The 15,562-nt window shown below is 40.8% G+C and overlaps 1 protein-coding gene and 1 long non-coding RNA gene across 7 annotated transcripts in view; one reads left to right on the top strand and one right to left on the bottom strand.

Annotated features, from left to right (window-relative positions):
* The window catches only part of col12a1b (collagen, type XII, alpha 1b), a 157,867-nt gene extending 143,220 nt beyond the window's left edge, over positions 1-14,647 (top strand). For 4 of the 5 annotated variants that reach the window (XM_046061546.1, XM_046061549.1, XM_046061547.1 and 1 more), the window contains 10 exons: positions 177-230; positions 3,269-3,322; positions 3,425-3,478; positions 3,877-3,948; positions 4,041-4,076; positions 4,760-4,826; positions 4,976-5,161; positions 6,361-6,429; positions 9,364-9,534; positions 13,702-14,647. In XM_046061546.1, the coding sequence (XP_045917502.1) occupies positions 177-230; positions 3,269-3,322; positions 3,425-3,478; positions 3,877-3,948; positions 4,041-4,076; positions 4,760-4,826; positions 4,976-5,161; positions 6,361-6,429; positions 9,364-9,534; positions 13,702-13,823 (885 nt within the window). In that variant the 3' untranslated portion in view covers positions 13,824-14,647. Of the gene's footprint in view, positions 1-176; positions 231-3,268; positions 3,323-3,424; positions 3,479-3,876; positions 3,949-4,040; positions 4,077-4,759; positions 4,827-4,975; positions 5,162-6,360; positions 6,430-9,363; positions 9,535-11,145 lie in introns of all 5 variants that reach the window. The other variant, XM_046061548.1, reaches the window with a different exon arrangement.
* The window catches only part of LOC123978381, a 59,539-nt gene that overhangs the window by 11,152 nt on the left and 32,825 nt on the right, over positions 1-15,562 (bottom strand). The gene's annotated exons all lie outside the window — the stretch shown is intronic.

Here is a 15,562-nt window from a genome sequence, read left to right as displayed (position 1 = left end):
TTAGAGGATCCATATAAAACCATGAAGTAGTATGAAAAAGATAATGTGACAAGCAAATGAGAACGCACGGCAGAGAGTTTTTATATGTTGGTGTTTTGTAACATGTTTCATCTGAATGTCGTGTTACGGATCTCTTCAGTGTTCGTTCATGTTGTTGTTGTTTTTTCTGCCTTTAGGGCCGCCCTGGACCAAAGGGAGACCCCGGTGACTCTGGATTACCTGGACAGAAAGTAAGTGCAGCTCTGGTCTGAAAAAGGGTTTTGGGGATTTTAAACAGGAAACGGGGATAATTCACACTTTGACTACTACTCTGGCGTGTGGCCGGACCCTGACGGGTTTCCAGCTGGGGAGGATTCAGAGAAAAGAGAGAGGGGAGTCCAGCTCTCTGCACAAGGTTTAGGAATATTACTTTTAAATTAAATTTCTGCAGAGAACGAGCCAAGAACAAGTCACCTTGATTAACAGCGTTGGTTAAGTGTTGGCCTGCGGTCAGCGGCTACATCCTCCTCTTAATGCAAGTTGTTTTATCTGAGAATATACGAGGAGCTGCGGTCCAACCTGAGATATCCAGGGCTAGGAAGAGAAAAATGACACCTAAGCTTATAAAGCAAGACTTGGCCTGAAAGTAAAGAACATCACGGGTCACTGTTGAAGCATTGAGTCATCTTAAGTGATTTAATACGAGGAGCTGTTTCGATTTCTTCCTGAAGTGAAGGCCCTCATATGTAAGGTTCCTCCAGTTACTTTAAAGCTTTTCTCTCCCACCAGCACCTTTTTTATTTATTTTTTTTATACCTGAATACTGCAGCATCAGTCAGGACGTTGCATGCCAGTGTTGTACGGTTTGAGATTCCTAGACTTCCTGATAGAAGTATCACATGTTTAACGAAGAATGACGAAAACAAATCAAGTTCTCAAATACGCGGTGCTTTGTCTGACCGGTCTCCTCAAGCACAGCCTAAGGTCAGGTCACATTTAGGATTTCATTGCAGTTGAGGTCACAAGAGGGCAAACGAAATGCCGCAGGGACTGAAAAAAGAAACCTCTTGTCAGTTACTTCCTGTCACTTTAAGCCTTGAGATCCCTCAGTGGAGATCTGCGCCATTAAATCTGTTAACAGCTGCACTCGCAGGTAAATACTAAGTGCCCTCCTCTGACCTGTGGAGTCATGTTTGTTTTACTTACTTAATTTAAACCTTGGGGTTTTTTTCTTTGCATAGCTGTTTTACATCCTGCAGATTGGAGTTTTAAGTGCTAAAAGATTTCTTAAAAGCAGAACGGCAGTAGAGATGAATGTAAAGAATAACAGAGGTTCAGAGTGCAGGTTGGTGCGCCATTAATGCCCAAACACGATCTACTCGGATGTGACTGACAGTTGCTCAGCCTCAACTCAAATAGAGAGCAGCTTCTCTAACGTCAGCGGAAATGATTATAATTTTATTAAATATAAAAAGTTGTTTGGAAAAACTATAGCGTAGCCGGAGACAGGAATTTCTGCCTGTCGAACAAGCGGTTTTGGTTTGAAAGCCCTCAATTGGTTCAACTTTCCTCTGCGTCTGTGTTATTTTGGTTTGACTGATGTCTTTATGCGTCGTCCAGCTGGAAACAGAAGAAGACGCTCGTGCCTGTTAGTCAGGTGAAGGATGACAAAATAGACTTTCAGACAGCTTTCAGTAGAATGATGACTAGTTAGTCCGTATGAGGTGCTTTGTGTGACCGGTCTCCTCCAGCACAGCTTAAGGTCAGGTCACATTCAGGATTTGATCGCAGCTGAGGTCATGAGAGGGCAAACAAAATGCTGCAGGGACTGAAAACTAACCCCTCCACTCAGTTTCCTTCTGTCACTTTAAGCTCTGCGTCATTAAATCTGTTTACAGCCGCAGTCAACAGGAAAATACTATAAGTCGCCCCCCTGAACTCCTCTGACCTGTGGAGTCATGTTTGTTTGACTTCCTTAATTTCAACCTTTGTGGATTTCGAAAGAATCCCCTTTTAATGAAGAAGCTTTTCATTCTTGGATGGATAAAAAAAAAAGAGATCTCTTTTCTTTACATCCAGCAGGTTGGATATTAAATAGCTTGAAGACTTCTTAAAAGCAGATGTTCAGAGTTCAGGTTAGTGAGCCATCAATGCCAGAACACCGTCTAGTCAAATGTGACAAAAAAAAAATCCTAATTTAGGGTTTCCCCAGACACTGTGCAGCCTTGTCTGAAATATGGAGCACGTTCTCCAACATCAGAGGAAATAATTACGCTTTTATGAAATATATAAGGCGTCAACCTTGGCCAGGAACCCATTAGATGTGCTCCTGAGAGATCAACCTATCTGTGGTCAAGGTTCAATTTAAGTGTAATTGCACAGCCTGGTGGAAGATTATAGTCGGAAAGCCTGAGAGAGAGAGGGGTGCACTTAAGTGCTTGCACTTTGTTTGGCTATTTCCATTTCTGATTTTACTGTGCAGATCAAGGCATGACAACTTCAAGACCCCGTCTTTACCTGGTGCTAGAGGAGGTCAGCGTGTTTAGTTTCGGTGACACAACGCAGCAGCTCTCTCTGCATGTCAGACAGGCAGAATCTGTGTTTGTGTAACAGTTATTTTGGTTTGACTGATGTCTTTATGCGGTCGGGCAGGCTTCATAATGTTACAGCCATAACCAGGAAAATAAAAGGTTATTGGTGCCACCTATTGAGGTTTCACCAGTTAGTCCAACAGCTCGATTAACGGACTGGAAGAATTTGACCTTTAGGGACAAAGAGTTTGTTTACAAGGATCAAGCCTGTGAGCTCTCAGATAGGAGGCTGTAGCCCCCCCCCTCCCTGCAGAGCTGCACACTGTGGAGTCATGGTTAAGACTGATTAATCAGCTCTTTATTCAAACAAACCCTCAGACTGGATCTCCACGTGGATGGCGCTGATGGAGCGGGCAGTGCTGCAGGTGACCATGCTGGAGCGGATGCTATAGCAACATGCATTTAATGACTTGCAGACCAAGCGGGTCCTGGTTTATAATGGCCAATAAAACTGATCTGGAATATATTACGTCCCCTGTAAATCTTACGCAAAGGCATCAAAGACCAGAGAGGATTGGCAGTAAAAATAGTGAGCAGGGTTTCTGAGCAAATGAGCGCAAAAAGGAGATTTACTGTGGACAGGCAGAAATGCGGCGCTGAAACAAACCGGTTTGTTCGGTCGGAGCAAAGGTGATCTTTTTTTTTAGTTAAGCAGGAAGGTGAAACGGGCTTTGAGTTGTTTTCTTGCATGTTTGCAGGGTTCACCTGGAACTCCTGGTGCCGCCGGCCCGATCGGACCAGCTGGAGTTAGGGTGAGTACGGACAGGCTGGTTTTAATGGCAACCATGCTCTCTGGATTCTTTAAACATGAAAAGTATCTGCACCGTTTTTCACTCTTGATCTCGTATTTCCAGGGCCCTCCAGGAAAAGAAGGACCGGCTGGACCCAGAGGCCCCGCAGGGCCCATGGTAAGAGTTTTTAACGGTTTGTTGGGAGTTCAAGCTTTGACGCGTGTACACCTGGGAGCTGCTTCCTGCGCTGTTGGCCGGTCTGTAAGGCACGTAAACCCGGCTGAAGCGATTTACTAAGCATTTAAGTGCCTTGCTCAATGACGAATAGTTTCAGAGAGGAGAAACGTGACTTGTTTATTTTCTCCACCCAGATTTTAACAAGCTGAACTCAAATGATCTGATTCTCGATTTTAACAAGACGGATGATTTTCAAGATCTGTAAAGGGCTTTGATGTTTGTTCATCCTTTTTTTGTGATTCATTAGGGGATTTTTTATTGAATGTGATAACCATTATATCCAAACTGTTGTTTTCTGGCTTGGTCTTCTGACCCAGTGGTTTTCTGTTTCCTTACAGGGACCTCCAGGATCTCCAGGAATACAAGGTGCTGCAGGAAACCCAGGAAACCCTGGAGAATCTGGCTCTCCTGTGAGTGTCCTCACTGCCATGCCGTCTTTGTGTGACTTGAAATGTTTTTTTTTTTTTCCAGACACTAAACGGATCTGATTTTCTGTTTTTAGGGTTCTGTCGGTCAAAAGGGAGACAAGGGCGAGAGAGTGAGTAAACTTTAAATTCTTTCAAACATCTTAGAAGCTCAAGAACGTCATACATAACAACAAGTTTTAATCTGAAGTGAGGACCTACTTGAAGAAGCTACGGCAAGAAAACGAGTCATTCGGGATATAAATACCTTGTGGCCCAATGTGGCAAAAAACATGTTCCTGTTTCAGTGTTGAGTTTTAAGATAACAAGACAGATTTATCTGATTGTTTTAACCCATCGTAAGCTAAACTACTTGTTGGGACAGCATTGTTCTGGAGGACTCACAGTACAATCCTAACGGTCCTACAAGGCCAAAAACATCAAATCTTACGAAAGGAGGAATCAGTGTGCAGGTTTTTTTTATTTAAAAAGTCTTCAACTTCATCATGGTTTGATTAAAAGGGGAAAAAAACACACCTGCGCTTTAATACAACTAGACATGGGAAGACGCTCCAGATTTACAATATACTGTAAGACAGAAACTGTAGATCAATCAATACAGAGAGCGAAACACAGAAGTAATGAAAAGGAAGGAAACCTGCGACCACGATAAAGGGAACTAAGTTAACTTATTCTTGAGCCAATAAACATTTTACAGTAAAGGAAACTCTAACAAAAATCAGGGAACATTTTGTCGAAGTTTGGTATAAAATCTTTTGTCCGTATCGATCTTAAAATCTTTCCTCTTTGTACCCAGGGCGACTTTGCTCCTCAGAACATGATGCGAACCATCGCCAGACAGGTTTGCGAGCAGCTAGTAAACGGTAAGTAGAACATATTTCCCTTGAACTGCATTGGAAATGTTTCTGGCACTGTAAAACGGCCAGACTCCAAAATAGGCTCTTGTCTTTCATGATGCAGTAACTCTGCCACTGACCGTTATGTTCCCCTCTCTCCTCCTCTGCTGCTGCAGCACAAATGACTCGCGTCAACACGTTACTGAACCAGATCCCCAACGGCATGTACCGCAGCAATAGCCCCGGCCCTCCGGGGCCTCCCGGATCCCCAGGCAGGCAGGGACCCCGCGGAGAGCCGGGCCCCACAGGAAGGAACGGTTTCCCAGGAAGTCCAGGTTTACCCGGCCAGCAGGGAGAGAGAGGTACGACACATGAGCGGTTAAAGAAATAACACTGACCTGGAATGATTTGTAGGATGGGAGCACAGTGATGATTTACACGGCAGCAGGTTTATTTAAAAATCACAAAACCGTCACAAGATGCTAACGAGGCCTGGCTTTATCGGGAAACACCTCTGTTTTCGTATCACCAAAGCATAAAACCAAATCACATATGAGAAAACACTGACGACCGAGGGTAAAGCTGCATGGAGCACAGTTTATCATACTAGAGGAGGAGGCTTATTTGAAGAGCTCTTATGCAGCAGTTTGATGGTGCTGATACTTTATATCACTTATTCCAAAAAAAACAAAACAATCACTTGTGTTTACAGGACGAGGATTAAAAACTTAAGTGATTCTTGCCAGTTGCAGTAAACATGCTGGAGTTTGTGCAGAAAGAGATCAACACCTAAGTGCAGAGAAACACTATCCGGACAGTGACATGGTTTTTATTACTGTTTTGGCTTCTTCAGCTCTTTGAATGGGACATGAAACAACAATGACTATGAGGTTAAAGTGCCTTCAACTTTAATTTAAGGGTGTTTACATCCCTGCTAAGTGAACAGTGGTTGTATGAGTTGGAGCCAATGATCCTTAACGCACAGAGAAAGCAATCAAAGACTTTTTAGGCCCGAACAAATCCCCCAAAACAAGCAGGGAGTGAAGCCGGCCAAATATTAAACATCTTTACTTTATATTTATTTAAATTTACACAAAACAATCTGCCTGTGTATAAAGAGGTTAACTGTTCATCTGATGTGGATGTAAACGTCCTCAAGAAAAGCAGAAACAATTTTAACGTCACTGTCCTAACGCACTCCTCTTTCAACAAAGACAAATCATTGTACAAACAGCCGATTATGAAACTTAAAGTTTCATTTAAAGCTTTTTCTGTTCGCCTTCGCCATGTAGCTTAATACCGAGCAGCTCAAACTGGTTTTAAAGGTAGACCTTTAATTATAGTAACTTCTGTCTCGTATGTAACCCGAAGAAAAGATCTTATTCAGCCAAAAAGTAGGACTGGTTTGGACACTACCAATTAATGCTATTTAATAGTTTAATTCTGCACATCAAGTGTTGTTTTACATCAGTGCAAGATCCTGATTATTAATCAAATCCACTGCAGGTTTTGAACCTCCAGCTGTTTAGCAGACATAAACCTGATCTTGTGTTTCCTTCAGGTCCTGCAGGAGAGAAAGGCGACCGAGGAGTGTCAGGAGTCGGACAGAAAGGGCCGCGAGGGCCCCCTGGTACGTCTCCAACATTAAAATCTAAAAACTAGAGTTGTGCCTCAGAATTGTCCAATGAGAGTCCAAGGTATCTGTAGTCGGCTAATGGGCTAAACCAAAGGTATGACCCGACCGTTTAGCAACCACGCAATCTGAAATTCAGCCCTCAAGGTGCCTTCAGATGAGTGGTGGCTGTAATGTGAGCTGATGCTCCGTGAAGTTTGTTGTATTTTTTTTACATTGGATAGGCAGCAGCAGGGTGAAACTTTAGCTACATCCGATCCGATGAATCCGATTAACAAACAGTTGTAGCAGTGAGGGTACAGTGGGTGGATAGCTGCAGCTTGCAGTGTTTGGTACTAAGTATTAAATAGTTAATTACCTTAAAACTTCAATCACTGAACTCACTCTGCCTGTATTTAGGACAGGCCTTTCATTCCTTTCGCACAAAATTCTCGCTCATGTGTAATATTTTAAACAGTATAAATATTACTTTTTTTGTCTCTTTTGATTACCATACTTTTAAATCTGAACCACTGAACTGTGAAGAAGATGATGTGTAGCATGTCCATATTGACAAAAGTTTAAACATTTATATTGGTATGCGCAACCTAAGGAGCTTAGAACGAGCTCAAGCGGGTGACCTGGTGGGCTTAAAGAGGTTTTATACATCCAAAGAACTTCCATAAAAGCCAGACCACACTTCTAATTGAGGCCTGTGTTTATTTGTCAAAACGTGTAGCCTCATCAGGCCAGTAAAAGAGAAAGCTGTCTAACTGGAACTCTGCTTTTAAAGTTTTACGGTACTTAAAACGGTGGAAGAAAATCAGATCTTTTACTTCAGTAAAAAATAGCAACATCACACTGGTACAAGGTACAAAAGTACACTATTATAGTTATAGCTGGTCGATGTGGAGCTCATTTTAACTACGATACTTTCCATCTGTTATACTAGTTGGTGATTTAACCCTTTACTATACCATTTTCAAACACAGGTTTGCTGTTAAAAAAAAAATAAATAAAATTTAAAATGATATAAAATAGAGGAAAGCAGCACATCTTCATATTTGAAGAGCTGGAACTAGAAAAGATTTGGAGATTAGTTTTAAAACAGGAAATGGTAAGCTATATTATTAATATAGTGACACCTTAGATCAAAAAAATTAAATACTGGCTCAAATATGATAATCTAACTTTAAAGCTGATCATTTTTGTTTGTTGATTGCTGGTGAAGATGTGAACGATTCAGCCACCTCACACCTGTAAAATTAGCTCCTACATCTGTTTCTCGCTGTGGTTGGTATGGTGATGTGACAAGCCGTGGTGGCAAAAATACCTAACCGTCATCAACCGCAGCTCGCCGTCTTAAAGCACCTTTAAATGGAAGCAGGTGGAGGCGTATCGCTGAAACTTTAAGGTTCAAATCCTGCAATGTTAGAATCTGAACCAACATCTTAGACAAACACTTTCAGGACGTCACTTCACCACAAAACGCTGCAGCTTGTCCTGCAAAAATCAGCTCAAACAACAACCACAAAATCATGATGTCATCCCGCCTGGAGCCTCAGAGAAGCTCCAGCTAATCACACATCCAATCCGGCCCGGCCGTAATCCAGCAGCCGACTACACCAAAAAAAAAAAAAAAAAGGTTTCCTGAAGCAAACGAGGTCAAGTTGTGGAAGCTGTGGGAGCAGAGTGGAGCAGTGAGGGAACGGTCCTGGAGGAGGAGGAGGTTCATTCACAACACATGCTGAGGAGGACGGCGAGGGGGAGACAGACCGGCAGGGAAACTTTCCAAGCCGGCTTTGTCCGTGTCTAGACATAACGCAGAGGGAGGAAAAAGGATCAGCAGATTCTGCCTTTTCCTCCCCCCCCCCCCTCCTCTCTCACAGTTTACCTTCTTTTATTTCTATGTTCCAAATGTTGTGCCCGAGACTTTCAGTGACAGATTTATAAAAAACAAAACAAGTATTATGTTTCCAGCTGGAGTTTGAGCACAATGAGCCACAATTATCGGGTTTGCTTCAGAGACCACGAAGCACAGCCTGGGGTATCTTTTACTTTGCTTTACAAGAATAAACTTGAATTCTCACTGAATGAATCAGAAATAGCTATGAACTGTTGGAGAGAGTAAAAATGTCTTTGCTCTGCAGCGTTTCCATCATCTGTCAAATTTAAGTTACTGATAGATGGAAGTATTTAGAAAATGTAGATGAAAGTTTCTGTCTCCTAACATCTCTACTTCAGGTCCAATTACAAGTTGGTGCTGTAATATAGAGGGCTACAACTAACTTATTGTCATTAATTTAATCTGTCAGTTATGTCTATACTTTAAAAAGTCAGTAAATAGTCACAATATCATAAACCTAAATTTAATGATGCGAAATTTCCTTTTTTTGTCCAACCAACATCCCAAAATCCAAATATTTCTACTTTATTATCATATAAATGAAGAATGAGAAGCTGAAGGTTTCAAATGTTTGGCCTTTTTGTTTCAACAATTTATTCAGTTCATCATTGTTGGGTCATGGTATTTCAGTGCTAGTACCACGTGCTACGCTAATAAGATTTAAAAACGAAACAAACAAAACATTATTTTGACTGTTAAGTTGTCGTTTAGCTAAGAATGCAATCTTACTGACAAATATCTTAAATATTCCGTTTTAACTGATTTATACTCTGCTCACAACCTTTAGCACAAGGTGGAACCACATTTGAAGGGAAATTAAAAGCTATGAAATATTTTAGTGCCTGTTTTTGAATGTATAAATGAAAAGCCTGCATCCTCATTTGATTAACAGCCGTCGTATCAGCACCAACTTTCCAACTGGCACAGAGAAACTGTGATTAATCATAGACAATTCAGCACTTAACAGTATAAATCTGACTTATTCCCTCTGGTATGTCCTTGTGATAGGTTACTGATCTAAATGAGTCTTTATTTTTCCCCAACAGGTCCACCAGGAGAAAGCCGGACAGGCCCTCCTGGCCCTTCAGGCTCTGCCGGACCTCGTGGTCCCCCCGGACGTCCAGGATACGCCGGAGTCCGCGGACCCCCCGGACCTCCTGGATACTGCGACTCTTCTCAGTGTGTCGGTATTCCTTACAACGGGCAAGGATACGGAGGTACGTATAATGAACTGCACAGGATGCAGTAACCTGCTGTCAGAGTATAAAATAACATCCTGTGACTGCTAAACATGCAAATAATCAGCTGGTGGGTTCTTCAGTTTGGGATAAAACTTTCCAAAAAGGAACATTATGACATTTTGTGAGATAAATTTGATTTCTGTCTCCCACGGAGTCAAATGAGATTATGGATTGAGTGCAAAGAAAGTAGGTCCAGGACATGTTTAGTCTAGCTTAGCACAAAGACTGGAAGCAGTGGAAACTGCTAGCCTAGCTGACTCATATCTTGATAATGAACAATCTAGTAAATAATCCATCCAACAGTCACTGCTAAGAGCTTAATACTGTTTTGGCATCAGCTCAAATGCGTCTGCTAGGGACTGTCAGTTGGCACGAATCATAAACAAAATCCTTAATGATTTAAATTATGATTTGGCAGATTTGTTTTTTACTGAAAGTTCTGCTTTCTTTTGATAATTTAAAAAGGGGTTTGTAGACATGATTACTTCTCAAACTCAGGTATAAGTACCAGTATAGAGAATTTCAACAAACTTTCAAATTAACCTCCAAATGGAGCTAGGCTTGCAGTTCCTCTCCGTTTCCAGTCTTTATGCTAAGCTAGGCTAATCATGGAATAACCGTGTGCTGCATTTCAATCACTCTAAAGTGTTCCTACTCTCTTTTAAAGTTGTCATACCTGGTTGTTACCTACATACTGCACTGGTATCCATCATTTCATGTGACTCTGGTTCAAGGCCCTTATCCACTGTAGAAACAATTTCACAGGTTCGATGCATATCACACCATGCAAACGTCAAATAAAATCTTGATTGTTAATTTTGAGGTGTGTCAGACATCTACACTACCAGTCAAAAGTTATAGAACACCCCCATTTTTCTAGTTTGTATTGAAATATAAGTAGAGGTCCAGTTAAAAACCTAAAAAATGGTACAAAATTTATCGGCAAACTCCCAAAGTTAAAAATGTTTACGTCACCAAAACAGACATTTTCAGATATAAAATTAACAGTTAGATGAAAGAGTTTTGTTCATTATTTCATTGTAGGATCAACTGATTGCCAGCTGCTCTGTCTTCTTTCATATTATATATGTAATATAGAACAAATAAAGTTTGAGGGTGCATTAACAGGCCTTTCCAAGGTGTTTGGAAATTAGTTTTTTTGCATCAACTTTAATTGTAGCAGATCCTTCCATTGCTGCAGAATACCCAACCAATTTCAGAGATATACAATTTTCAGGGATCAAGTGAACAACTTCCAAGTTATTCTGCAGAAATGGAAGGAAATGAAGCCAGAAAAACTAGTTCTAATACTTTTGACCGGTAGTGTTTACGTCTAAAATCTCTCTGACTGTCGTTTACTGTTATATTTAGATTGGTTTGTCTGGTACAACCCAGACTCACACAGTGTTTAGGGGCCTTAAGACGGCAAACAAGGGTTTCCCAAAATGTTGGGTGTGCTTTTTAATGAGGATTAATGCATGTGTGGAAACAGTCTTGAAACTTGTAGTCACTAATCTTTAGAAAAAGTTGTGTATTCGCTCTGCTTTGACCAAACTGACACCTTCTGTCCTCTTTGGCCTGTTTCAGGTTCACAGTAGACTTTCTATGCTGCTTTCACTGACTTCCTGAAAAAAAACTCAAAACGTCCTATAACTTGCTCACACGCTCTAGAGCTGTTTTTAAAAAGGATAACCGCCAAAAGGAAACCATTAACAAACTTTGCTGAAAAACAACACCAACAAAGAGGGAAACCAGTACTAACAACGACTCACAGCCAGTAGAACAAAACCCCACCTGCACAGCGGTGATGGCACCGACCTGCTTAGTGGCCTGTTTGCATCTAGAAGCCAAAGACCAAACAAAGAAACGTGTTCAGTGGAGGAGCATGCACCAAACAGCATCAACAACAACAACCAACCCAAACAAATACTAACAAAAGGTGGATTTGTAACAGAGTGCAACTACCACAGCATCGCCAGCAACAACAGCACCAACAACTCTGTTAACAGCATTTCTCTCCAGGTGACGTGTAAATAAACTAATTTGTGCCTTGTAAATGATGTTTGAATCAAGTCCACTAAATTTAGTTTTTAACATCTGTAGTTTTAAAGCTTGTGCCTTGCAAACAACAACAACCTGCTGCTTGCTGAATGCCAACAAAAACGCCTCTTTTTCAAAATTTTATTTTGTTTTCCTGCCCATGTGTTAGTAGCTGTTTTTTAAACTGCTCAGGGCCAGTCTACACATGTGACCCCTGGAGGTTTAGTTTTGCCATTTTAAAAAATGAATCTAGCTTTGTTTTATTTTACTTTCCTCCCCGACATGTATCTGTATGTTGTTATAAAAAAACTGCTCATTATGCCACTCCAAAGAAGAGTCTCCAGGCTGGTGGTAGAAGAAGTTGATTTATATGCAGAAATGTTTTACTGTTTTATTTTGTAAATGAATGAGTTGTGGAGAAAAGACAGCTTTGATAAAACCTGAACTTCTAACAGCAACAGAAAGGGGGGGAAAAAGCACTGAAATGTTTACCAGGGGCGTGTTCAAAGGAGCCTTGGGTGACCTACCCCCATCCCACCAGATCATTCACCTGCTAAATCAAGGGTTTAAGTTAAAGATAATTTACTTAGCCTTTTCTTTTAAAAACAGTATCCTGATATAAAGAATCTTATGCTGATGTGTACTGTATGACTGTACTGTATAACTTTAAGTCATAATAACCTGCAGCCTGTTGAACCAATAACTGCTACGTCACTATGTCTAGTTAGTTTTACTTAAATGCATGATTTCAGCCCGTTTCTGACCCTATTTGAGTCAAAAGACTCATTTTAGAGTAAAGTTCACCAAATTTCGATAGAGCCACGAGAATATTCCCCACGATCAGCGCCTTTTTTCCCCCCTCACAGCGCCATCTAATAATGTCCACACAATGCTAGCTGCCAAGTTAACAATCTAAGCGTAGCTAGCTTACCTCCAATTACCTCTGCAAAATGGACAAGCCACGCTGTCAACGTCTTCCTAGCCACCTAGTCCATAAAAACCACCACTGTTGATTCTCGCAGCAGCCATCTTGGATCATGAAGTCGGCGTAGTGCAGTTCTCCCGACTTTCCATGTCAAATGGAACGCACCATTTTCATTGCAGACTGGAATTAAACAGCAAGTTGTCTAAAATCATACCGTGCAGCATTCAGATAAAATGGGAGAGAGACTAACTAGTGACAGGACGTAAGAGACGTACAATACTGTTTAATTATAAAGGATAAAATATCACATTTTATTATTGAAATGTGTTATTAGGCAACACTATCAATCACTTCAAATCCCTTATTAAATCTACTAAGATTAAGCTTTCAATCTTACTGCATGATAATTACATTAAAATAACAGTTGTAGCTTATTAACTTTTACACCTCATTTTTCACAATCTACTTGTTACAAATTTTTAGTCCTGATTCATAACATTAACATATAACAGTGGATGACTTTGAATTGTGAATTTTAAGTTGCATTGTCACTCTATTGTAACTAACATGTATTGTGCAAACTGATGTACCGTACCTCCTACACTACGTCTGCAAATAATGATTATTCATTATTATTTTATCTGCTGATTATTTTTAATCATTTGTTCAATAGAATGTAAACAAGAGCAGCAAATCCTTAAAACTAAAAACCAGAGAATGTTTGGTGTTTTCGTATTAAAAATGATTTGACTACTTGATTACCAAATTGTTGCTGATTAATTGTCTGTCGATCGACTAATTGCCTCAGCTCTAGTTTGAACTTTCACACAGTTGGTGCAACAGCATGCTGGTTAAACTACATAAGTTAGCCAGGCTAATGTTGTTAGCTTTGTTAGTTCGGTAACTCCAGTCCACAAATATTAGTTTTCAGCAGACATTCATAAACCAGTGAGCGAAAAATGGGAACAAATTGTACCTGTAACACCTGCTGTATCACATCAAGACGCTCCTCAAAACGTCCCCAAAAATACTGTGGACACACCCCTGCTGTTTACTAACCATCTGTGTCAGTGCTTTAGTCGTCAGTCAGATGCAAACGCTACATTTTAAAACACGTTCTTTTTGTGCATGCTGAGTAAAACTTACGCTCAATTGGCCCGAACGCTATCTCCGAGCAGGCCAATACCCACCTGAACCCGACACCAGAGTAGCCCCAGTCCCCGAGGAGGAAGAGCTGTCGCAAAACCAGCGTCGAAAGAGATCACTATCAAGAAAGGCTTCCAGCAGGCCAACATCTTAAGACGAGCCATGCTGTCTTTTTATTTTTTTTTTTTTCTCTTGTTCAAACTGTGTTTGTTGTTGGATTTATGCACATTTATACACAAAAAAAATGGGGTTTGACACCTCAACTCTATTGGAAATGACCTTTTTTAAATGCCTTAAAAACGTATGTGAATATAAATTTTTTGTGGCAGGGGAAAGGTGTGGACAGAGGGAGGGAGTTTGGGGGCAATGGATTTAACAACAAATGGGAGAAAAATGATGTTCCATAAAAACAACAACCTGTGAGCTTTCTTTTTCCCCCACTTGTGTCTTATGCTTGTAACATATTTGCATCAAGTAGTTAGATCTAGCAATGTTGAACAGTAACAAAGCTAAAGGAAAAAGAAAGAAAATGTTTGTTCACAGTGTTGGGACATCAGATCCGTAATAGTTCATCCAGTATGTTAAATATAATCCTTCTCATTCAGTTTTGTCTTCTAAGGAGGTTCAGTTCCATTACAGCAGTTAAACACCGCTTTCATTTTGTATCTCTAGACTTTAATATTTATCAGTTTACCTTTTATTCCGTCACAGTTAATTTTAACAAAACGTGGAATTGCATGTCTGTGGTGTATATTTAGTACATGTTTTGTTACATTTCAGTTTGTTTTAACCAGAATATAGTTGTTGTCATTCTCTCAGTATAAAATGCAGTCGGAAAAAAACCTGCATGCAAGACTATGGAAATGGTATTGCTGCTTCATGTTTGAACTGCAGATTGTGAATTCCACAGCCTTATTTTCTTATTTATTTCTGAAAACAGAAGAAGAGGCATTTTTCAATAAAACTACTGAAAATTTACACCTGTGTGGTTTTTTGTGACTCTGTAAGAATAACGGAGAGGCTCCTCTACTACAAGCAGGTCACACCTGATTGAACCGACTAGAAGGGCACTTGAGGGGTACTTGGACTGACTAGGCTATATATGCATTGTGATTGAAGCAAGGGGCACCAGGGTAAACTAATGGGGCACTTGGAAGTGACCTGAGCGGCGCACACAAAAACTATAAAGGGGCAGTTGGGTCAAAAACTTGGATCACATTGGACAGCACTTGCACTATCTAAAAGGGCACTTTTAGCACTTAAGGTGACTAGATAGGCATTATGCTCAACTAAAGGGGGACTGAGGGCCACCTGGGTACCCCTTAAGGGTTGGTTACTGGGCTGAAAAACTAGAAGAGGCACATAGGAGATTATTGGCTAACAACACAGGCATATGGACTGACTAGAGAATAACTTTCGATCACCAAGATCTGCATTTGGACGGACTAGTTTGGCATTTGGCACTACAGGTTGATTTCAGGGGTACATGTACGGACTAGAATGATACTTGGGATGACCTAGGCACTTAGATCGAGTAGGGCGGCACTTGAGACAACGAGGAAATTTATGTGGACTTACTGAAGCAAAACCTTAAGACATCAGCCAGGAAGTTGATGCTTGGTGGAAAATGGGTCTTCCAAAAGCACAATGACCCCAAGCATCCTTCCACGGTTGTGGCAAAGCGTCTTACGAACAAAATCCAGGTACTGGAGTGGCCATCACAAAGCCCTGAACCCAGTCCAATTGGCAAAGGCAACGAGGCATACGAAGTTGACTCCGTTACACCAGTTCTGTCATGAAGAATGGACCAAAATGCCGGCAACTACCCGAAACGTTTGACCCAAGGTAAACTATTTAAAAGGATGGCTACCAAATAGGCCTACTAACTCTGTG

This window comes from Micropterus dolomieu, linkage group LG10 (genome assembly GCF_021292245.1).
Source record: "Micropterus dolomieu isolate WLL.071019.BEF.003 ecotype Adirondacks linkage group LG10, ASM2129224v1, whole genome shotgun sequence".
Taxonomy (NCBI): domain Eukaryota; kingdom Metazoa; phylum Chordata; class Actinopteri; order Centrarchiformes; family Centrarchidae; genus Micropterus; species Micropterus dolomieu.
This window is presented reverse-complemented; position numbering and strand designations above follow the sequence as displayed.